The sequence below is a fragment of the Lutjanus erythropterus genome, chromosome 8 (assembly GCF_056507025.1).
Source record: "Lutjanus erythropterus isolate fLutEry1 chromosome 8, fLutEry1.hap2, whole genome shotgun sequence".
Taxonomy (NCBI): Eukaryota; Metazoa; Chordata; class Actinopteri; order Lutjaniformes; family Lutjanidae; genus Lutjanus; species Lutjanus erythropterus.
Window position 1 is genome coordinate 30,949,842 of NC_139324.1, and position 25,517 is coordinate 30,975,358.

Consider the following 25,517-nt stretch of genomic DNA (forward strand, 5'->3'; position numbering starts at 1 on the left):
GTCAGCCGCCAGTAAGAGGCGGACACTAAAGCGACGAAGAAGACGGTTTGTAAACATGAGTGGATACACAGAAGTGTGTTAAAGGTGTTGTGGTCCTGCCAACAGTTGACGAAGCTACAAAGTTCAGTCCTCACTCCACAGAGAAGTGGGACATTTTGTCGTCTCGGATCGACAGGTTCGATTATGGCTCAGCTCACTCGTGTTTCGGGATCAATCGGTTTGATTACCCTCCAACACCCGCCTGTTAACGCGCTCAGGTGAGCTGATGTGCTGTTTTTACACGTTAATGCAAAGTTTGCATTATGCAAACACACATGTTGAGAGCCTGTTATAAAAGCATTAGCTGCAGTAACTATCACAGACTTACATAAGAAAAGGTGCAAACAAGTTCAGTTTGTGCACCAAAGTGAATAACTTGATCTGAGTGCAAGAGTTCATGTATGTTTTAACAGAGGAAACACTTCGTTACTTAAATCAATAGTAGAGTGAAGCTACTACATTTACTCAAGTACTGTGTTTTTCTTGTACTTTAACTTGAGTATTCCATTTTATACCACTTCAAACTTCTACTTCACTACATTTCAGAGATAAATGTACTTTTTAGTCCACTGTATTCATCTGCCGCATGTACTGCGTGCACATTGAGATTTTGCACTTAAAAGATCTTACAAACTTTGTACTGTTGTAGATTAATAATCTATAAAGTAGTTCAAGTTAGCTCTCCCTTTACCTCCTACAATTTAATATTGCTGCTGCATGTAAATGAATCAATAGTAATAATAATATACTGTCATAATGTTATTATGAAAAAATACTTTTGCTGCATAATCAGAACTTTTTATATTTGAAGTTAGAGACAGACTGATGTGTTGGTAGGGTGATATTGGTTTAGCACAGCTTTATTGTCTGATTTTGTTTTTAAATTGTTTTTTGTTTTGTTTTGTTTTGTTTTGTTTTGTTTTATTTTGTAGGCAGCATTTAATGGGCATTTAATCCCTTTTTTGAATGCAAGTTATGTTTTTATTCACAGTTATTTATGATCATTAAAATAACCAGTGAAGGTTATCAAACCAGAATGATAAAACAGTTTGCTGATATTATCAGACCAATATTGCTGCTTTATTGGTGTCGGTGAATATGTGGTCCAGTTTGAAAAGGTTATGGTTTTGTCTGATTTTGTTTATTACTTTTAAACAGAACATAGTTTTTTTTTTTGTTTTTTTTTTAAGTTTTATAGGTAGCATTTTATGTATATTTAATCTTTTTTAATTTCTTTGGGGAGGCCACCATTTCACTCTTTTTCTTAATTCAACTTTAATAATTAGATTTCTGTTAAAACTCTATTTGTATGTTTTCTTATTTAGAGTTATTTATAATGATTGAAAATACTGGTGAAAGTTTACTGTTTCAGCGCCCTGATGTCATTTCCAGACAATAAAGTTTTTGTTGAACTGTAAAATATCCTGCCACCATTACATTATCATCATTGCAATATGGGCCAATATATCAATATCAGAACTGTTTTATTCCATAGTCCCCTAGAAAGTTTACCGTTTCAATGCTTTGATGTAATTTTGCATCAGGCCCAAAAATCGGACAGGCTCTACTTTAAGTTCTCTACCTTAAAGTAAACTTTTATAATGCAGAACTGTGTTATCGTACATAAAAACACACCTTGATTAATCTGGTGCTCAGTGAGCAGCTCCACAGGTGCAGTTTGGGGTTAACAGTGTTGCTCAAGGGCGTCACAGATGGATTAATGAGGGAGGGGCACTTTTGTCACAAAGATTTAATACTTATATTGTTTAGGCCACCGCTGCCCCATTTTACAGAAACATGGTCCATGTATAATGAATGTCACATTCTGAATAATGCACATCTGCTGAATTTAAGATTCCAGTCTGGACTTTTTATAAATCCCGTTAGTTTAGGATGATTTTTTATCAAAATTGATCATGAGTCATTCAAGGATGGAGCCATAGACCTCAATGCTCAGAAGAAATTATTTTTTCACTTGTTTATATTGTGTGCTATCTAATTTTCTCTCATATCTAAATATTATTTTTAAATTTAAGGAGAACAGCTGTAGCAGAGAACTCTGTATCTGTCTCTTATGTCTCACTAATTTAAAGGGAAAACTTCAACAAAATTATAAATGCAGTATCATGTAAAAAATGTGTTGTTGTTTTTTTTTTAAATACAGTGCAGCAGTGAGGCAGGGCATCGTCGACACGGTGCAGAGAGCACTCAGTGACCCGCAGGTGAAGTCTGTGGTCATCTGTGGACAGAATGGAGTCTTCTGTGGGGGTATGGACACGTTTTCTTTTCCTTCTCTGTTTCATGTCACTTCACAGTGTCGTCAGTCGGCCCTTTTAACAGACGTAAGGCTTTTGAAAATCTTCTGAAAACGGACAACTTCATGACATTCTGGTTGCAAACGATGTGTACATTTGGTCGCACATCTCACACTGTTCTCTCAATTTGTTCCCTTCAATGATTAATTTTCATAATGTGTAATTAAGTGAGTCCCTCACTAAGACAACCGGGACTGTTGAAGTTACAATCAAAATTTGTTTCACAAGCAATAAAATAAATTAATTTTATTCCAGGTAAAAATATTGACCTGAATCGAACTTCTAGAACTAGAACATTTTAAGCACGTTCTTATCTTTGGTGCCAAACATATATTAAAATTGTGTTTTACTGCACTACTGTCAAATGTTATGCAACAAACATTCCCCAAATAAACTAATGAAAAATACTTCAGCACTGCAACTGGTCCATAGCCATGCCAGGGCTCAGAAATAAGGACTGTCTGCTTGCACAGGGCAAGTAAAATGCCATGTTGGGCTAGTAAATCTACCAACTCTCTTGCCCGACCAGGCAAGTGGTAAAAAAGAAAAAAAAAAAAACCCAAAAAACTATTAAACTAATATAGATTATTGATTAGGGCTGAATGTTTTTTGGAAAAAAAAGTGTTTAATAGAGATTATTCTGACTGATACTGCAGTTCTGATGTGATCTACAATATTAAAGGGAATAATAATTTTATACCATTGTTACCATGTTAATTTGAAAACATATTAAAATGATTATTATTGTGTTTTTTGCAGGGATTTGTACCAAACAAAGATGTTTTCTTAAGTCTGTAGAATATGCTGTGTAGGCCAGATCGTCTCTGCACACATTTTTCCTGACAAATACTGCACGTCCCATGACTGGAAAATTGCAGCAGGCTATATTACAGTTTCAATAAAATGTCAATTAATTATTCAGCCTTATTATTAAATAATCATTAAGCATTGTTTCATTAAAAAAAGGCAGAAAATGCAGGTTTCAGAGAGATTTCCTGCTTTTCTCTGTTTAATATCATATTAAACTGAATATTTTTGATCGTAGACTGACAAAAAAAGAGACCACCTCATTTTTTAAGAAACATGACAGTTAACTTAAGTCTTTGTTGTTATTTGATAACTGCTAATAAATAAGCCAATTTGTACAGGGGCAAGTAAAAATTTACGTCAGGCAAGTAGATTTCTAACTCACTTGCCCGACCTGGCAGGTGAAAAAACCCCCCCATTAATGTTGAACCCTGAACACATCGTGAAAGAAAAGCAGATTTAATAAGTTTTAATGTGATAATATGTGTCGTATGATGTTGATTTGTGGGATTCATTTCAGCCTGGAAACAGCCATGGAGGGAAGAAGCAGGGGAGAATATCGCTGCCCTTGTTTTCTATAAATTTGAACCAGATTTAATCAAAAACTTGTGCTGCGTTCACAAAAATACCTTCACAGCTGCTGATGAAAGCAGGCAGCATAAAATGATCAAATCCAAATGAAATCATTGCACACCAGGAGGCTTATATAAATACTTTTCCATAGATTACTTTCATTAAACAACAGTTGCAGCTGCGTTATTTAATAACTTTAATAAACATGAGTTATTAAAGAATATTGATATATAAGACGACCTCCAGAAGAAATTATTTGTGGAACCAGATGAACGTCATCTTGCAGCATGTTGTTGCTGTTTGAATCCCCTGATAACATCATCACTTTATTTATTTATTTATTTTTTTTATAACAGGGGCGGATATCAAGGAGTTTGGGAAAAAAATGAGCGGGCCTCCTCTGGTACCGATGATCGACGCCATCGAGGCCGCTAACAAGCCGGTGGTGGCGGCCATCGAGGGGAGCGCTCTCGGCGGAGGCCTCGAGTTGGCGCTCGGCTGTCATTATCGAGTGGCACACTCTAAAGTTAGTTCATGCTTCGGATGTCTCTGTGTCTCTCCCTGTCAGCGTCTCTCTGACGTCCGTGTCGAGCTGCATCAGCGTCTAACTGACAGTGTTGTCTTACACGTAACAGGGTGATCATTCACTCAGCTGTTATTGAATTACAGAGTCGTTAGAAACAGAACCAGAAGACGTATCACAAAAAAAGACTTCCCATCTTAAATCTTAAAGCGTGAATCAGGAAGGGCCTGATTTGACCTGTGTTGTGTAAGTGGGAAAGGTGAGCTTAGTAACATCTTTAATCAAAATTTAAAGTACTTTCCCCCTGGCTCATAGTGCTATTTATTTCTCTAGATTTTTTTGGTGTGGTTTGCAGAGTTTTGGAGACATCAACTGTAGAGATGTTTGCCTTCTCTCCAATAGCACCAATAAAAAAACATTTGAAAAATTTAAAACCTGTATCTCATGACTCTGTTACTGAAGATAATCCACATGTAGACATACATGAATCTGCTCACAACAAGATCCGTGGATTATCTTGAGTAACTGTGAGCTGTAGATTGCACATATCCTTACAAACCTTTTCTATATTTTCTTCAAACGCAGCCTTTTTTGACCACCGCATTTTTAAGGTAATGTATTTACTGGCCAGAGAAAGCTTTCTCTGTGCAGCCACACGCCTCACATTCATCAAATCTTGTGCCTTTGTGTCCTTTCAGGCCAGGCTGGGGCTTCCAGAGGTGACTCTGGGTCTGCTGCCAGCTGCAGGGGGAAGCCAGCGTCTGCCAAGGCTCATCGGAGTCCCAGCTGCCTTAAACCTCATCACCACAGGTAGCAAAGACGGGTTAACCTTGTCCTCTTACCTGACTAATACAGAGTTTATAAGAGACACTTAGACTGCAGGGATGTTAACGATTAATCACTGAATGATTTTTTAATTGATAAGAAATGTGTCAAACGATAATGTATGTTGTGTATACCATTTCTCCGGCGCTTTGATCTGCATTGTTAGTATTGGAATGGCAGTAATTGCAACCATTTGACATCGGAGTCATTTGTTGAATAAGAACAGCTGTTTCAAAGAAAAGCCTTATTGTTTTATTATTGTGTTTGTTAAAATTGTTTGTGCTTCAAAAATGTCCCCCCTAACTAATGTGCTGCTAGAATTGTTTAAATAAAACATAGAATGAGAAAAATACATGCATCTTGTTAATCTAATTAAATCGATTAAGGTTTTCAACTATTGCTTAAGGAAAATATATACAATTTTCAACCCTAAACAATGGCAAAAACTCACAGTCAGATAATACCATGATAAAAAGCCCATGATACTAATAGTAATTATCAGGATATTAAAGAGAAAAATAAAAATGACTACTTGAAAAAATGTTATAATTAGAAATCTGATGTGTACAGCATTTTTGTTTTGCTCGTATAAAATGTGTTTTTCATTTTAACTTAGAGTGCTTCTGCTTTCCTTCTCTAATGAAATAAAATAAAATAAAATAAAATAAAATAAAATAAAAGTAGGCAGCCATGACCTAAGCATGTGCAAAAAAATGGCATGAATTGTGTTTGGTAGTGAATTATGAATTTTGTCGGTGCAACTGGAAAACAAAAACAATGGAGCAGTCCTTTTATTAACCTTGTAATATCATGAGAGGCATCGTCACAGTCCGGTATGTTATCGAGTCATTTTTTTAATTGCGTTATTGCCATATTCATTGTATTGTTTCATCCCTAGTAGGCAGCCTTTAAAGCACCAAACCACATACAGAGAAGTATTAATAAACATGAAGAAGTCACCTTGCATGTTGCTCTGTTTTTTTTTTTACAGGGGTCTGTTTGTTCACCTGCATGTTGTTGCATTTTAGCACAACATGCAGCTGCCTCTGATTTTTTATAGTTGTGAAATCCAGTCGTTGAACATTACTTCAGCAGAGCTGCTGTTGATTACACATGAACTCTGTACACAAGAGAGCAGCTGCCGCTAACCTCGAGATCTGTAGTTCATTCTGATGACCAGCAGAGGTCAGCATGTGTTCAGTGAGACGACGACTCTGTGATTCACTGCTCTGTTCAGAATCAGACTATCTGAAGGGTTCTTAAACAGTTAATGTAATTAAACTGCAATTCTTCATTTTTAAGGATATTTGTGTTGCTTTTTTTGCAGTTATACTGTCTGTCTTAACTCCTGATTATTATTTCTCATCTAATAAATGTTGCTGTCACGTGCCGCCCATCCAGACCTTTGATGCCCTTCATGTCTCCCACAGGCCGCCATGTCACTGCTGCTGAGGCTCTGCAGCTTGGAATAGTGGATCAGGTTACTGACCGTAACACTGTGGATGCAGCTGTGAAGTTTGCCCAGAGTGTTGCAGGTGAGCCACACAACAAAAACGACAAAAAACAGATCTCAGAAAGTACCCGCTGTTATGAAATCAGCTCGCTCCTTCTTGGTTTAAAAATTTACTTAGTGGAAGGAAGAGAAAAATTCCTCCCAGAGCAGTTATTTTGGGTAAGTCGGACATCAAGTAGTGCCGACGTGCAGGTTGAGGAAAGCAAAGGAAGCAGAAAACACGGCAGGCAGATTCTCCACCGCAGAAGCCATAAATGTTTCATGGCACTGTCAGATGTGCTCTGATGTCTTCACTGCTTTTGCTGTATTATTCAGAAGGGCGAAAAGGGACAAACTTTCCTAGAATATTAATAATGGGCCCTCGCCAGTCATTTAAGAGGATGAGGATTTCCCCGCGCACGTGAATCAGACTCATTTACCCGCTGAATGGATTACGAAAGTGTGCCACATCCCTGCAGTGTACAAGGAGTGATTTCTCAGTCTGTGTAAAGACGAGTAACTCATTCAGATTTGCTACATCGTGATATTACTGACAGGCAGACACTGTTCAGGCTCAGCTGTAAAATTAATTTATCTGCATTTTTCTGCTTTAATTTTTCCACTGCTGCTGAGAATTCTTCAAAAATAAATCAGCAGCAGCCGTAGTCATGCATTTAATTTTAAAGGAATTCTTCTACATTATTTGCTTTCTTGTTGGGAGGTAGATGAGAAGTTTGGCCTCATTCACCAACCGTTCTTAGAAGAAATAACTTCTTAAAACCCACTTGCATAAGGCGCCTGGTTAGCTCAGTTGGCTTTTGAATTTGTTATGTATCAAATCGAGCTTTCCCAGGTTCGTTTGAACCATAGATACATAATAATGAACTAGATAGTGAAGGCAAAGATTGCACCCATTCAGTCGTCTAGCTTCCGGGTTTACTTCCTGGTTTTGTGGCCCACGGCCTGTATAGCTAAAAAGCAAAACATGAATTGGAAAAAAATCGATGCAGCACTTAGGAATAGATGCATCTCATTAAGACACAAATATGTTTAATGTCTGGCATCAAGGAACTGCCGCTGTAACTTTCCTCCGTTTTCTCTCTCCCCCTGCCGCGGCCTGCACCGCTCTCACTGGACGCCTGCTGCCTCGCTTACACAAAACAAGCGCTTCCCCCTTCTTCTCCTGTGTCTCCTCCTCATTTCCTCAAAACAGACAGTGAAAGAACTGACACTGCAAATCATTTATGCAAATCATGTCCGACAGCAGAGTACAGAGTCGGAGCCACAGAGACGCCATGTCACTGGGAGAGCAGGTGACATGTAGCATCACTGTTCCTCCACACCCCACTTCCTCTTCACGGTCAGATTCAATCAGAACCACGGCTCTCTTCATATGAAACAGCAGCGTTTCATCTTACTGCAAGAATGCACGTAACAGTTTTAAAGTTTTCTCACAGATTCTCATTTAGGCTACTTTAGTATCTTATTCACTAATAAGATGTTAACACCACTTTAATGCCCCCTTCTCTCTGTCTCTCCTGTTACTGGATTTATATCAGGATTTCTTCGTGCAACTAATAGTACCCTACAAACATAGTATTACCAGAATCACACATTGCATCATGTTGTATTGCATCATGACAGGGCTGAGTCATATGAGAGATGAGAGATGCACACCCCAAGTGTATATCTTTTCATACCTTTGGGGGAGCTTGTAAAACATTATCTTGTTCCATAGAGCATCCTTGATTTGAATCTCAGATTTTAGACACATGTGCACACATCCCCCCCCCCCCCCCAGTAGAGGAATGTGGCGAAGAGATTTAGGTCAGTAGAGTCAAGGTCACATTTTATGGGACAAAAATGTAAGAGAAACACATTTTTAAGTGTAGGGGATCCTTAAGCTTTTAAGAGTGTTTAAAGCCCTCTGGCACTGTGAATTACTGCACGTACCACCCAGTGCGGTGTGTAGTTTTGTGTGTTAAAACTGTCGGAGTACATGAAGGAGAGGGTGCCTCGTCTGAGCTGAGCCCTGGTTGTAAAAGAGGCTTTGATTCTTCTGCATGAGATGTACTTGAGAGTATGCTTTCATGACTGTACTGTAGTTAGCAAGTTACTCGTTAAAGAGATGTCATCTTCAACTGTTTGTTGCCATCTTATTTAGCAATGACAGCTCATGTCTTAGACATTTAAAGTCTGTGTATAGGAAAAAGGGAGTTTTTCTTCTAAACACGTTCTACATATTAGACAGATCTGCTGAAAACATTTGAAACAACTGAGAAGAAGACTGAGTTGGACTGTTAAACTGTTGTTCACGATTTCTGTGTTCAGAATATTTTGGGCCGACCTGAAACATGGCTCATGGACGCGCCTCAATGCTGTTTAACCCCCATGGACCAACGCATGAATGACAATGCCTCCCCCTTTTCTCGCAGTCAGTTACAAACGTGCCTTCAGCGAATCTCTCAACCTGACAGGGAAGAAAAAAAAAACATACCATCCTGTCACCGTCCTTCGGCTCTGGTGGCTCAAACATGTCTGGACATGTCCAATAAAGCTGCTAGACGGAGCGTCCGTGTTTCAGATCGTTTTCAGGTCGTAGTGGTGTTTGACACTGAGCCAGCGGAGCGGACACACCCCCGGCATTTCGGAGCAGAGAAAACTGCTCATTTTTCATGATTTTGAGACTTAATTTTATATACCTGACTGGATGATGTGACAAACTCAGAACACGTATTTATTGTTGCTTTATGCAACCTTTAAAGGAGCTTTATGTAACAATTGCAGAAATAAGTCCCACAGTCCAAATAGCAAGTTGGAGCCATAGACAGTTTATTAAATAGGTTGAATCATTATTTAATGTACGATCTATGGTTTAAGTGAGTTGTTTCCCCCCGCCTCCTCCTCCCTAGACTCAAGGAAGCTCAGGCAGGCTGCAGGAACACTGCAGGAGCGCAGGACCCATGCAACACTGTAATTTATGAGTCCTACAGTACACTGTAAGTTGATCAGCTGTTCAGTTGTCTGTCAATGTAAAATTAAGTGTTTCATACTGGAAACAAAAGCCCACTGCTCTGGAGTTTGAGTTCAGTGACCTCCTGTCTCACTGGCTGTCAGACAGTTTAACCGTAATGATAACTGTAATTAACGTGACACAGTCAGACTAAAACAGATATCAACCTAGGAATTGCAATTTCAAAGGGGGGGATTGTGGCTGTAGTGTTCTTGTCAGTGAGGCAATTATTTTACCTTCTCTGATGACATATGGTAATTTTATGATAAGACAATAAATATATTATAGATTTTTTCCAATAAAGTTACTATGAAACCTGTTGGATGGCCCAGTGTTGCACCTTTAACAATCACTGTACATAATCTGTGCACAATAAACAGCAAGTCTCCAGGACTGCATGTGAAACAATATTTTACAACCAAAAGATGATTGCAGTCTTATGCTTTTTACTGATGCTTTTTTTCCACACAACACTGCCAAGATGACTTTGAGTGGGTGAGAAAGTGAGTGTTGTTAGTAAAGCCGAGGCTTAGAGTGAGTCAGACGGAGAAGCCAACAGCATACAAGATGGGAGATTTGAGGAGATAGGGCTGAAATCTGTGGAGATTTTGACGGATACTCCAGTCTTGAGTTGATTAGCATGGGTGTTAAATGGAGACATTGAGTGTGTGTCTAAATTTACAAACCAAGTGTTAATGTTTGTGACATCGAGATGCACGGCTGGTGAGTCAACCAGCACGGAGTAGATCGACTGTGTCACATTCATAGACGCAAACATAAAACACTAAACAGCCGTAAAACTGGCACATGGGTGTATATATATATATATATATATATATATATATATATATATATATATATATATATATATATATATACATGTATATATATATATATATATATATATATATATATACATGTATATATATATATATATACATGTATATATATGTGTATATACATATATATAGATACATTTAGGCAAAAAGCAGTTTGTGCACTTAAACTGATGCACTCATGCACACACTCGTGCACACACACATGCACAGGTTCATGTCTCTGCTGGTGACGAGATTAACTTTTTTACCCCAGCGGCTGCAACATCTGCCCGCTACATCTGTCAGGACAACCAGGCTTTCCACACGCTGTACAACAAATCCATCAACACAGCTCAACCATTTACAGATTAACCGCTGCAATAATGCCCTCCTAAAGTACATTGGAATTACAGTACACTGCCACACAGCATCTCATCTGCGTTTCTCTTTGGACAGAATGTACCTTTAACTGACCTGAAATGATCTACACCCCATTCATTCTTCTTTTGTGATATCTTAACACTGACTTAATTGTATTAGACATAATTGTAAGTTGTTGGACTAAGTGGAGATAACCGATCAGACGCGGCCACTGTCCCTTTAAGCTTTGCCATGGTGACCCAGTTTCTGGCCCAGACCCACGGCTGAGTGTAATTCAGCGGAGCTGTGAAGGATTCTGACTACTGTCTCATGTAATCATCTCAGAGGAGACAGGAATGAGAATTAAGATGCTTTTTAACAAGGACGTGGCTGAGTGGCTCTCTTCTTCACTCTCACTGGGCCTCGAGTCATTTGTACAGACAGGGTTGATCCTAAATTGTGCGTGCGAACAATTCAAGAACTTTTGTGGGATTCGTTCACTTTTGTGCTTTCCGTTTGTTCTTATGTAAGATCTAAATTTACAAGTGCCCCAGACAAGGTGTGCAGCTGATCTGTCAATTATTTTCTTGATTAATCAGTTAGTTATTTTGGTCTATGAATGTCAGAAAAGTTGATCAGTGTTTCCCAAAGTCCAAGATGACGTCCTAAAATGTCTTGATATGCCCACAACCCAAAGATATTCAGTTGACTGTCACACAGACATAAAGAAATCAGAAAATATTTGCATTTGAAAACCTTGAATCAGAGAATTTTGACTTTTTTTCTTAAAAACATTACTCAAACCGATTGATCAATTATCAAAATAGTTGATGATTAATTTAATAATCAATTTATAATCATTGCAGCTCTACCCCAGACGACTCATAAACCAGTACACACAAATCCAGCTCGCCAAGTCCAAATGTTAATAATCACGAAGAAAAAGTAATTTAAGTAAAAAGGTTAAGGGTTTAAGATGATCAAGTTACCAGGACAGATTCTTCAAAACCTTTGTACCATTCAGGGGCCGGCTGCACCAACAGGACTTACACCTGGTCTTAAGCTAAGTCGGTCTTAACTTGGCATTCTAAGTCCGACCTAATAGCTACACGGGTCGCACCATCTAGGCTGAAGCCTTCTTCTTGTAAGACTCTGAGTAAATTTTACGCCCAGTCAGGAGCAGCGTAATGTCAAAATCTAGGCTGATCTCTAGTCACAAATTCCTCCTATTCTATGCAACAAGGATCAACTATTCTACAGTCATAGTCTTGTGGGCATACACATGAACATGCATTGCAAAGACCAGGCATAGTTAAGACTAGGCTTAAGTCTGGCTGGTGCAACTGACATAAAGTCCATTCTAAAGACTGGTCTTAATGAAGACCAACTTTATAGTTAGGACCAGGCTTGGTAAAGACCAGTTGCTGCAACCTGCTCCGCTTGAGCCTTAACTCAGATCAGAGACAAAACGATCTAATTCACCTCATCTGCAAGAACTCGCCGCTGTCGGTTTCCTGGCCTTCCAAAGAGAGACTGATGATGACATATTCCAGTCCACTGTTTTTAACCGTCATTAACGCGGATTAACTCCCAAAAGGATGTGTAGTGAGATCACTGTGGACACCACGGACATGTCCAATCCCAAACTTTTAATTAACACCACAGTTCATTCAGTTTACATACTGCTGCTCTACAGAACAGTTAAATCCACTGTACTCAAGCTTCCATTTCCACGTCCTCTGTCCTTCCTCAAAAGGTAAAAATCCGCTCAATAAACGTCCAAATAATGTGGGACGCTCCAGTGTGCTTCTCTTTTTTTTTTTACTTTGCTACCTTTCAGTGTCAATTCCTTTCTTTTCTTTTCTTCTTTTTTCTGAGTTTTGCCTGTCAAATATCGGTGGTTCATTGCTTTTGCACGTCACTTCAGTCTCCTGCCCTTATTTAGATTTATTGTGGTGTTTCTATATATATTTATTTTTTTTCAATCGCATTTATTGCTGTATTTATATTGTCATATAGTATTGTCATATTGTATTTATTTTGACATTCTGCTTCCTGTTTTTTTAATCATCATTTTGTCTTGTTTGGCTTCACTGTTGCTTTCCGACTCCCTGCCTTACTTTGCCTGTCAAAGCATTTTATAAAACTCAGCTTTTAAAAGGTGCTATATTAATACAATTATTTTTATTACGATTATTGCAAACTTCCTGGCACGTTCATCTAATTTAAGTTCAACCCAATTAATCAACACATTTGGCTGTTGGCGCACGTTTCATGAATCCCACGCAGGATTTTTCGTTTTTTCTTCTCACTGCTTTGTTTAAGAAGAAATACAAAAGAAAAATGAGAAAACATTCATGCATGAGGCCCATTGTTCCCAGGTTTGACTCTTCGCAGATAGAAAGTCTCATGTTATAGTGAAGTTTTTAGGCTCTGCTATTAAATCCTCTCATGTAGTGTCACCTGGAAAATTGCTCCTGCATTGTGCTCACAGGCCAGAGAATCACAAAAATTCAATTCCCCCCCCTCCTTTGCTCTCAGAGTTGGAAATTTACCAACTTATTTTGCCCAGAACCAAATTGTTGCTCTTCATTTCATTTCAGATCGGGTGTTATTCAAGGTGAACTGTAACAGTGCACTGGCAGAGTTCCTCCAATTATCTTGGAAATGGTCTGTCAAATCACTTTGCTCTTAGAAGCTTCTGGGGGTATCTGGTGATCGAGTGGCCAATTACATCCAGACTGAGTGCTGGCTGACAAATTGGAGGAAGTGGAAAAAGGTGGCACTAATGGAAACTAGGAAGCACTTTTCAGTTTAGGAAATAAAATTATGCAGGCGTTTTTCCAGAAATGTCATTCCGGGGTAAATTTTTTGATTTACTTTAAATTTTAACTCAGTCTTGACAACTCCATGTCAATTTAGGGAGCCGGCATATGACTGAGAAAGAAGATGAAGAACTTCCTATATTACTTGAGCACCAAATTTACCTTTTTTCAGATAAGGCAGATCACTTAATCTGCACCCCGAGGTCAGGCAAAGTAGAGTTGATCCATTTTTCTAGAGATGAGACCGATCTGCCTACCGATCCAAATTCTGCCATCATACATCTTTATAAAGTATAAAAATTAACTGCAGCAATGCACAACTGATGCCGTTACCTAGTTTTCACCTTGTCTCTATACATGTTTTACACACCGGAGCTAATAATTAATAACCATCATCAAGAAAAAAGACATATGGTATCAGTTAGGGTTGCGAGTTGTGAGCACTTTACATAATCACTCATTAGTAACATTAACAAACAATGAGCCGATTAACCATAATTTAGAAAACATACATTTTGCTTGCACTAAACAGTATCAGATGCATTCTCCCTCCATCAAAATGTAATTTCCACAGCAACATATTGCATATTTCTGACAGCACTGCATAGCCTATGAAACAATCTCCCCGATATTTCAGATCTTTCTTTTACTGTAGATCGATTAAATTTTACACAGTCGATCAAGTTTTTAACAACCACATGACTGATCGTTGATTAATTGTTATCATCCTTAGTATCGTATCAGCAGGTATTCAAATTCAGATATCAGACTGGAAAAAAGTAGTTTGGAGACTGTCTTTCCTCTTCTACCCTACAGTTTTCTCTTCACTTGTGGCTTTTCCATCTCCCTTCCACATTAAACAGCAGGGAATCTCTAGCTTTAGCTAACACTAGCACTGAGGAGAGAAGGTCATGAGTGAGCGAAACTCAAGGTGTTATTCCTAACCCAGGAGACACCTGTTAGGGTGCACAGATTGACGCAGTGGTCGAGGAGTGTGTTAAATGTGGACCATTGAAAGTTAAAGTTCTGAAATGCACCATGGGCGATTAAAATATAGTGCACACAATTCACGTCATGTTCACTGATGTCGTTGTTTTTTTGTTGTTGCATCATAAAAAAAAAGCAGACCTCCTCACCAGCTTACCACTGTAGTCACTGACACTTCCCACTGTCGCTCTGACAGCAACCGTCAGCTGTTTTACTCAACCGAGAAAGCTCTCCAGTGAGGGGAGCAGGCAGATTAACTCTGCCAGGCGAGTGTCCAACATTGATCCCCGTGCCGGGTTAAAAAGGGTATTCGTCTCTGCAACACATTTCCATACTTTGTTTTGTGTTAAGCTTCAAACAAAGTTAGCCAGCTGGCTATGCTGGGGAAGCTAAGCTAAGTAAACAATATTGGCACGATTGAAAGAAACACACCAAAAGTGCACTGCAGAAAGAAAAAACACTGCTGCCAACCGAGCGCCGATGGATAGATGGAAACTCCTGCCTCACAGCAACTCTGAGGGGACACACAACCTCAAATACCAAAGGCCTAAAAAATCACAATGTTATGAGAGCTCAGTTGTCAGTGAATCATCATGGCATCGTGCATCGGCCCAACCCTAGTTCAAGGGCCACACAAAATGTTTCTGAGGGCCGTCATTGGCCCGCGGGCCTCACTTTGGGAACCCCTGTTTTAACTGGAAGCAAAAGTCAGAGAACTGTGAGTTAAAAGGTCCCTCCTCTGTATTTGCTCTCCCATGTTTCTGTGTCAGGTCAGTCTCTGGATGCCCGTCGTATAAGCGCTTATCCGTGTCCTCGCCCGGCTGATCTGGACGCTCTGTTTGAGGATGTGATGCAGAAGGTGCGTCAGAGCACCCGAGGAGCAATAGCACCAATTGCATGTGTCCAGGCGGTGCGGGCAGCCGCCACCCTGCCGTTCGAGCAGGGCATGGAGCGGGAGAAAGAGCTGATGGCCGCTCTCTTCACCTCGGGCCAGGCCCGCGCCCTGCAGTACTGCTTCTTTGGTCAGAGAGCCGTCGGCAGGTGGAGCATGCCCAGTGGAGCCCGCTGGGACACAAGCAAGCCCAGACCTGTGCATAAAGCAGCTGTCATTGGTGAGAGCTTTGGGCTTTTCATTTTTGTTTGTCGGGAGTTTTCAATCAGTAAAAGCATGTTTACTCATCAACAGGGTTTCTGCAGGTCCTTAAAAAGCCTGAAAGGTACAGTCAGTTGGATTTTTCAGAGCTGTTCATAAATGCATCAGGATGTCAAACACCAATGTTTGGGGCTGATGAAACATCCCAAGGACTGCAAAATAGAGAAACAATAACCCTGCAGAGGGCTGCAGGGTTTCAGAAACAGCCACCATCCCACACTTAAGGTGTTAAAAATTGATTGGACTATAATATTACGGTTATAAACTTTTATTAACTTTTTAAAATTATTTTATTAACTTCGGTCTCACTTTTAAATTTTTTAACTACAACCCCAATTCCACAAATTGGGGATGCAATGTAAAACAGAATGCAACGATGTGCAAATACTTTTTGACCTGTATTTGCTTCAGTACAGCATAAAGAAAAGATATTTGATACTCAAACATTACAGTTACAGACACATTTTGGAGCAACATATGCTGCCATCTGGACGACGTCTTTCCCAGAGACGTCCCTGCTTATTAAGACAGTGCCAAGACACATTCTGCACGTGTTACAACAGTGTGGCTTCATAGTAAAAGAGTTCAGGTACTAGACTGACCTTCCTGCAGTCCAGACCTGTCTCCCACTCAAAACGTGTGGTGCATTATGAAGCACAAAATATGACAACAGAGACCTCAGACTCCCTGAAGTCATATGTCAAGCAAAAATGATGTGTTGTTAAAAGAAAAGCTGATGTATCACAGTGGTAAACATGCCCATGTCACAACTTATTTTGAGCATGTTACAGGCATCAAATTCAGATTGAGTGTATATTTACAAAAAACAATACAATTAAACAGTTTGAACATCATATCTGTTGTATTTGTATTGTATTCAATTGAAAAGGTTTTTGCAAATCTTCAAAAGTTCAGTTTTATTTATGTTTCACACAACATCCCAACTTTTTTGGAAACTAGTTGTACAAAACTAAACCAACATGGAACCAAGAGAGGAAGAGATTAATTTATATACTTTTTTTTGCCAGTATGGACGTGAAATAGGGCTTAAATTGCATTCATAATAGTCTTATTAAGTCTTAAATTTAACTTGTTGAAACCTGCAGAAACCTGTAAGCTGTGTGTCCAATATCACGTTGCCTGTGGAAATGAAGCCCTGGTTTACAGTTCAGCTAAGTGTAAATGGATGAACTCCCGCTTCCCTGCAGGGAGGATTGGATGTATGACAATCTGGATATGTGAAGCTCAGCAGCTTGTGCATTAAAATTGCAAGCTTTGGAAAAACTTTGTGCTGCCAGGCTAAAAGTATTTACAGTCTGGTGGTGTTTATAGTTCACAAAAGATATGTTTCTGTGATTTATACTTGTGTACATGTTGTGATTTCTTTGGTCAGTAATAATGTTGTGACTAAGGTATTTTTTTCTGTAGTCAGCATTTGATTTTTGTCCTCTAAGGTCTTGGCACCATGGGCAGAGGCATAGCAGTGGCCCTGGCTCAGACAGGGATGTCTGTGGTTGCCGTGGAGACCCAGGAGAAGCAGCTGATGGAGGCCAAGCAGGCAGTATCCGGCATGCTGAAGCGCGGGGCTAAGAGACGTGGGATGGCTCCTGCGCTCGACGTGATCAGTTACAGCGAGAACATCCAGGCTGTAGCCGACGTCGACCTGGTCATCGAGGCGGTGTTTGAGGACATGGCCCTGAAGGAGAAAGTCTTCCAGCAGCTGTCGGCCATTTGCAAACCAGGAACCTTCCTCTGCACCAACACTTCTTCACTAGACGTGGACCACATGGCCTCTCAAACCCGCAACCCGGAGCTGGTGGTCGGGATGCACTTCTTTGCCCCAGCCCACGTCATGAAGCTGCTGGAGGTGGTGTATGGGCCGCGGTCCTCTCCTCAAGCCGTGGCCACCGCCATGCAGCTGGGGAAGAAGATGGGCAAAGTCAGCGTGGCTGTTGGGAACTGCCGCGGCTTTGTGGGGAACCGCATACTGAAGCCGTACCTCGAACAAGCTTTCTTCCTGTTGGAGGAGGGAGCAACACCCGAGCTGGTAGATGGAGCACTAAAGGAGTTTGGTTTTGCCATGGGTGTGTTCAGAATGTCCGACCTGTCTGGACTTGATGTGGGCTGGAGAGTCAGGAAGGGTGACGGGCTGGTGGAGCCTGGCGTGGCGTCGGGGCCATCAGCTAGAGTCCGACAAGGCCGCAGGTACAGTCCCCTGGGAGACCTGCTCTGTGAGCAGGGACGGTTTGGCCAAAAAACAGGCCGGGGATGGTACCAGTATGATAAACCAGGCAGTCAGGTTGCCAGGTCCGACCCCTGGCTGCGCAGCTTCCTGGAGGGGTACAGAGCGCGTCACGGCCTGGTAGCTCGACGCATAGACCACCAGGAGGTGCTGGAGCGCTGCCTCTACGCCCTGATCAACGAGGGCTTCCGCATCCTGGAGGAGGGAATCGCTGCAGGACCCGAAGACATCGACGCCATCTACGTGTTTGGGTACGGCTGGCCCAGGCACCGCGGTGGTCCCATGTTCTACGCAGGCATGGTGGGGCTGGAGAAGGTCTTGGAGAGGCTGGAGCACTACCACCAGGCTCACCCTGACGTGCCCCACCTGCAGCCCTGCAGCCTCCTCAGGAGGCTGGTGGCCAGCGGCAGCCCGCCCATCCACGGGTGGAGAGATGTCATCAAGAAAGTCCACAGCCAGCTTTAAATCTCAAACTTTTCAGCTTTAATCTGTTTATTCATTTTTAATAATGAGGATCTCAAACTATGATAAACAGCCAATGAACTGCACTTTATAATAATATTGATCTTTTTTTTATATAAATTGTGATGATGGACGATATTGTAGGAGCCTGTTGTGCTTTATGTGATTAATAATCATAACAACTGTGAATTATTCACTGAGATACCAGTTTATTAGGTAGATCTACACAATATAATACCATTCAATACAACAGCCCTGCAATAAATCACATCTTTTTAAAGCGTATAGCCTGGGTTTCACTAACAAAGATCAATTTAATCTAAGATAAATTCTAATCAGGGTTTAGAATAGCTAGAATTAAAATGAGTAAATCCAGGCTTCAAATTAAGCAGAGCTCTGTTGCACAATTAAAAATGTTTATTGATGGAAAGTGAAATTAAATAGTTTAATCAATGTGGAGATTCTTGCTTATCTAAATTAAATGAAATAAGTACAAATAAATTTGCATACTGATGGGACCTAGCAGGTATAAATGAGGAGAGAAAACATTTTGGCTTGTATTCCTTAACAAAACATTACATTGTTTGCTAGCCATCTTAAAAGTTAGTTATCCCTCTCATGATGGCTCAGCAGAGACATTTCGTTAATGTGGTTGGTCAAAACACTACGTGTAACTACAGTAACAGAGCTGGAACAACTCTCTTAGTGTCAACAGAACTGAACAGGTGTGTTTGCTGTTATATCGGAATGAATTAGATTATACTGGTGTCACTAATAAACTGGTAATTCAGTGCATTGTAGGATTATAAGAAAAAAAAAATTCAGCAGTTAATGTTTAGTTTTTTGTTTTTATTGGGATTATTTCATGACTAGTTCAGTCTTACAACTCTGGCCCTTTCATTGTTATTGTCAAATATTTTTGCATATTCACAAACTATAATGAAAGACATGCAAAACAAAGAAAAGGCTTCAACCACATTCAAGCAAACTTTACAAAAAGAACAAAAAAACAAAGGGAAAAAACACAGGTGTTGAGGGATTGGGAGCAGACTGGAATAAACACTTTCTTTACTTCAGAGCAGTGTTTCCGAAAACTTTTTCCTGGAACCATTGCAACCCGAGTCACAACAATCCTTGCCAATAAATTCTGGTAAGACTTCATTTGTGCAGAAATAAACATTCCTGACCATTTTTACTGCCATTTTTGCATCACTGTATGTTATCTTGATGCTTTATTAAAACCATATACACATATACACTCAAGAAAAGGTTTTGTGGTATTAAAGTTTTGTATCAGCGTGCTTGCAGCTTTAAAGAAAATTTCTCCATAATATATCCTTGATAATTTCAATAAAGTTTTGTCAGTGGTTCAGGCTGTAATTCTCTTGTTAGATTTTTTTAGTTGCAGACAAAATAATTTAAAAATAAAGACTCATGTCTTCCTAAAATCATCTTTTAAGCTAATTGGCCTAAGTATAATGCATCAGACTTCAAAGGAATCAAGGACAGTCTCTATAACCTTTTTGTTCTTACATGGCTTTGTTAAATACTCAATTCTGATTGGTCAATTACAGCATTCTAAGGTCTATTATTTCTGTATAACAGACTGTTGCTATGAAGAAAAGACTGTTGCTATGGATACAGTTCTGGTCATAGACTCTTGAATACTCAATTAAATCACTAAAATCATTTTGAAATTAACATTTTGTGTCAAATTATTGATTTTTGTACATAACCATGTAACAAACAGGATAATGTTCAGTAAGCGGATCACTATTATGAAATAAAGCCATAAAATCATTTTAAAATTAATTTCGTGTCACATAAATGTGTGTGGTTTTTTTTTTTTTTTTTTTGGGAAGTAACCATGCAATAATTGGGATAATGTAGTGTAATGTAGTGAGCGGGTCATTATTGTAAAATAAACCCCTTCAGGATTCAAGACTGCATCATCCTGTCTGGATTTATTGCTAAATAATGACCTGTTCACTGTACAGTATCCCTTACATGTATGTAATATGTATGTTTTTTATATCAAAAATTAACCAGGGTATTTAAAGTGGTCTGTGAGTTGTGAAGAAAGTTGTAAGAAATGTTACTATAGGCCCTGGTCTCCCCTACACAGTGCGCAGTATTTACTTTAGCTTTAGTGTGGCTTGTTATCCTAACCATCAGTATATTCAGCTAACTGCGCTTGGCGTTTCATTTTGATTTGTTTCATCAGGCTTCTTCTCCAGAGAAGGATGAAACCTGCTCCTCATAAGGTGTTTGTGTCTCGGGTTCGTGTTTTCTGCTGACCCAGCTGCAGCAGCGACAGAGGAGAGCTGAGGGAGACACACCAAACTGCTTTTATATAAATAAATCAATGGCTCATTCCCGACGAAATCTCACGCCCTGCGCTGAGCAGATGTTGGGGTCGCCATCTAGCGGCTGCAGGCTGAGCAGCTGGATGATTGTGAAGTATGACGCTCCATTTTGTCTGCAACTACACATGAAGGGGAAAAAAAAAAATCCTGATTTAAGTGTGTGAGTATGGAAAATTACAAAGGTTATATAATGAGCGGATATTCAGGAAATATTTTTGCGCATATTTGTTGTTGAATTTGAGAGTTTGTTTAGTTCAGACGCAGACCCTGGTGTTTTGAAGTTTTTAAAGGGATCGATGAAAGCCTGCGTGTGTGTTTGAAGTGCGCAGAGCAGCTGGCGTTGTGTGTTTGTGGACTCCTCCCGTTGTGTGATGAAGTTCAGATGCGCGCCGTTGTTCCGTACGCGCGTCACCAGCGCACAGAGGAGCTTCCCGACGCGAGCGGAGGATGGAGAGACGTGTGGATCACGACCACGGGAGGCTGTGAATGTGACATTACGGCTCGCTGACTGACGTTCCTCTACTTTTTTTTTTTCTTTTACAGGATATGTTCGCACCCTTTGTGTGAGCGGTAACCCAGCAGCTGCTCTGGATTCATCGTCCTTCGCCTCCGTCGTCCAGTTGAACAGCTTCCAGGGAGGGCTACACTACGTCGGACCGTAAACCTCGGCTCGGCTCACGGTTATAAATGTTGTAGTTTACTCGGACGGACGGAAGCTGTGGGGTTTTTTTTGTTTTTTTTTTTTTGGATCCAGGAAATGTTGGCATGGCCGCCTCGGGAGCACAGAAGTGTCCGAAGAGTGAGAAGTTGGACGAGGCGCAGGCTTTGGCCAAGAGCTGCGCGGGGAGACCAGACTTCCTGCCTTGTGATGGACTGTCCATCTGCGCGACGCACAGCCACGGGAAGTGCTTCAAGCTGCACTGGTGCTGCCACTTGGGCTGGTGTCACTGTAAGTTTGTTTTACGTGGCTTTATAGCTCTTATATGGCTTTTATAGCTCAGAAATAGACCTCACCATCACTATGGGGACAAAATATGCTGGTTGTACTCATGGCTGTGGATGCAGAAGCCTTAACTCACTGTAATCCCATTGTTAAAAGACTAAAACGTGATAAAAAATGCAGCAGATATTAATATTCTACTATAAAAATGTATAATAATCCACATTCTGGGTGGTTATGCGAAGGTTGGCTATCAGAGTGACTTTTCAGAGGGAACATTTGCAGCCTCAGTGGTGTTCTTTCTTTCTTTCTTTCTTTTTTTGACAAAACTTCCAAATCTATTTCAGAGTCTTGTTTGTATTCATTGCATCAATATCGAGGTCAGTTTTATCCTCGATCACAGTCAAACCGTCACATAGACGTCCTGGTATGAATAGTTAATGTAGTCTAAACAAAGGAGGCTGCAAAATTCAGAAGAGAAGCAGTGATGTTTCAGGGTCATGCTTTTAATGATTAATATGCTACTCCTCTGTTTTAGTTATTTATTTATTTATTTATTTATTTATTTATTTATGTTTTGTAGATTTCAGCTCAAATTGTCAGAATACTGCAGGTCACTGCTGGCCATGAACATTTACAGACTTAACCAGATTACATCAGTACTGTCCTTCAGTATCCACGATGTTTTCATCTTCAGCTGTCTGTCTTCTGTTATGTTAAAGTTAAAAAGCACAGTAGAGCCCGACTGATACTCGATTTATGTGGCCGATACCGATATTAGGGAGGAAAACAACTCCAATACACAGATCAATGTACAGATCACTCTCATACAGATCAGAAAGCTTGGGACAGAAATATTCCTGCTCAAATACAGTTTGAATAATCAAGTAGTTCACTTACAGTGTTCTTTTTTGGGTCTTTTCTTACATTCAACAACATCTGGGAAACAATTTTAAAACTACAGTACTTCTATTTTATTTTCTTTCATTTCTCCATGACACTTTGCCTCGCGGTAACCCGTCTGCTTCCAGTTTCTGAGGCTGGTGGTGGGTACACGTTGAAATTATGACCCAAAAAGAATAATTTTCTCTCTGGAAAAACGTTACCTGTGTCGTCTACTCAAACAAGAAACGGCTGCTAAGGATGGAGACAAAAAGGTCACGTTATGCCCACTTGGTGAGGAAAAAATAGAGAAACTATCTGTTCAATTAATTTATATTAATTTGATGAGTATACAAATGTCAGTTACATGGTAATTAGCATGATAAATAAATAAGATTTATTTATAGTATCCAATTTGACTGAGTCAGATGTGATCACCAGAGGAAGTTTCCACTGTATAAAGAATATAAACATAAACACACATTTTATTTGCAGTGATATCTCAAATGTGGTTATGAAACAATGGTGACAAAGATATCTAATGGAAGCAGGATATTTCACAGCGTAACAATAAGCTTTATTGTCCAAAATTACAACAAGGTACTGAAACAGTAAACTTTCATTGTTGTATTTTAATAATTATAAATATTAACCAATATAACTATAACTATAAATAGAATATAACATATGTATATCTAACTGGAATAAAAGAAAATGATCAAATATACCTTAAAAAAGTCTGTGATGCTATAAATAAAAACAATTTGCATTATGTAAAAACAAAAAGTTTTATATTGGACAACATATATGCAGATTCTGTATAGACCAGTACAGCTGTGATAGACCAATATCAGCTCAGTAACATCGGTCTGCCAATATATCAGTCAGGCTGTAAAGCACAGGTTATTATATTTAATAATTTTGAATAGAGCTGACTATTAAATTCATTGCCAACTATCTCGACAGTCAGTTTATCAGTTTGAGTTGTTTTTGAAGAAAAAAAGTCAAAATTCCACAGTTCCCGCTTCTTAAAGGTGAATATTTTATGATTTGTTTAGTTCTTTATGACAGAAAGCTAATTATCTGTGTGGGGTGGGGACAAATCAAGACATTCGAGGACGTCATCTTGGTTTTTTTTTAAACACTGACTGACATTTTTCTCAATTTTCTGGCCTGCAGATTAATCGACAATGGAAATAATCGTTAGTTGCAGCCCTAAAGTTGAATTATCTGTCCTGTAGACGCATGTACTGTATCTAAATGATAACTAATTCAAGTTTGAGCGCATTTAGGAGTGGAAAACGCTGGAATAACTAAAATAATTAAATAAATATTTATTGATGATACATTTTTTTTTTATATTTCTGTGTGTTCCAGTTTACTTTATACTGAATGCCAAGTAGGTTTGTGACTTATGTAAGATATGCATGTCTGGTTATGACTACATCTGTCTGTCTTACATCATATACATCATATTAAGACTGTGTCCTTTAGAAGACAGTCTACACACATATGGGAGTGTATGTGTAAATTATGTAAAAGAATCAAAAGAAAAGCACAGAAAAATAAATAGTTCGATAAATTTGATTAACCATCATTAACCGTCCTTTACTTCTCTGTCTGTGGTGACGTTCTCCACTTGAGTCATTACTTTCATTTCTGCTTTAAGTGTTAAGTCTTGTGATGTTCTGTATTTTCTTTACTGTCAACAAATCACATGATCCTGTTAACAAGTACGGTCTGTTTCACCAAACCTGATACAGCAGCTTATTAATCTGTTTTATAGACCATTTTAAACACATAAGTTCTTCATCATGATGCTCATGGGCACTGTTGTTTATTTTTAGTCAATCCCACATACTCGGTCCAAGGGCAGTTAATACCCTCTAGTGCACCAAATGTGTATTAATCCACAGCTGAAAATAGTCCCCAACAATGCACTATTTATTCCTGTTTGGATAGCATTTGTTAAAAATCACAGTGCCCACAGTGTTTTTTTTAGGGAATTGTTTAGGCTTTTTAAAGATAAAACCACATATTTGTGGCCCACATCTCAAATTCAGAACCAAGGTCCGCATCCGGACCGATCAATCTGGACCGAGCCCATACCTCATGTTATGAAAGCATTATGTCATGAAGTATAACTTATTTTTAAATAAATTTGCTATTGATCAATACACTGTGAACATGCAGTGTAGCTGTTAACTTGTCAGCAGTAACTGGAGATCATTCACTCTGGGGACACTCCTGTCCCCAGATGAATGTCGTTTTACTGTATATCCTTGTTATTGACAACGTTGTCATGGCAACATCAGCTGCTGGACAGAGTGATGTGTGATGTTGCTGCCATGTTACACCGGAGAATTTGCTGTCAGCTTCTAAATGAGCTCCATTTTCATCAGTACATGATTTCACACTTAATATAAATGTAGTTGTAAGACTAAATGAATTGACTAAAGGGCTGCCCACACCAAGAACTACAACTATAATTTATAATTTATAATAGGGGTTGCACCAATCAACTGACTGGTACCTGGCCAGTTTTCAGCGTGACGGGCCCTGACTGGAGACCAGCTGGTCAGCGTCACATATGCGATTCTGTATCGGTCAAATTCACGCAGCTGCTCTGCACGATGGTCACGTCGTGCATGCAGCGACACAGACAGTAGCGTCACAGCTACAGCAGCGGTGATCACAGCCACACACACTCAGACACATGGACACGGACAGTCTGCAAGGAGTCGGACCAGCTGAGCAGCCGATAGTTAAAATCTCATCTCCTGCTCTGGCTGTTGCACCGTGTCAGTCTCCGGTTTGTTTACATCTGCCTCCATGAGATCACGTAAAATCTTGCAAGCTCGTGCTCCTCTCTGGTACATAATCTTAATATAATAA

The 25,517-nt window shown here is 39.7% G+C and overlaps 2 protein-coding genes across 2 annotated transcripts in view; both read left to right on the forward strand.

Moving 5' to 3' along the window:
• The first annotated feature begins 24 nt into the window (after positions 1–24).
• ehhadh (enoyl-CoA, hydratase/3-hydroxyacyl CoA dehydrogenase) lies at positions 25–18,990 on the forward strand. The gene is made up of 7 exons (XM_084725279.1): positions 25–257; positions 2,204–2,307; positions 4,091–4,260; positions 4,956–5,067; positions 6,513–6,617; positions 15,348–15,689; positions 17,185–18,990. The coding sequence occupies exons 1-7, from the start codon at positions 184–186 to the stop codon at positions 18,435–18,437; spliced, it is 2,160 nt and encodes a 719-aa protein (XP_084581405.1). The 5' UTR covers positions 25–183; the 3' UTR covers positions 18,438–18,990.
• Positions 18,991–20,747: 1,757 nt separating this feature from the next.
• LOC146323063 (UPF0524 protein C3orf70 homolog B) overlaps positions 20,748–25,517 on the forward strand; it is a 29,324-nt gene continuing 24,554 nt past the window's right edge. The window contains exon 1 of the mRNA XM_084725280.1: positions 20,748–21,749. Coding sequence (XP_084581406.1) covers positions 21,566–21,749 — 184 coding nt within the window. The 5' untranslated portion in view covers positions 20,748–21,565. The remainder of the gene's footprint in view (positions 21,750–25,517) is intronic.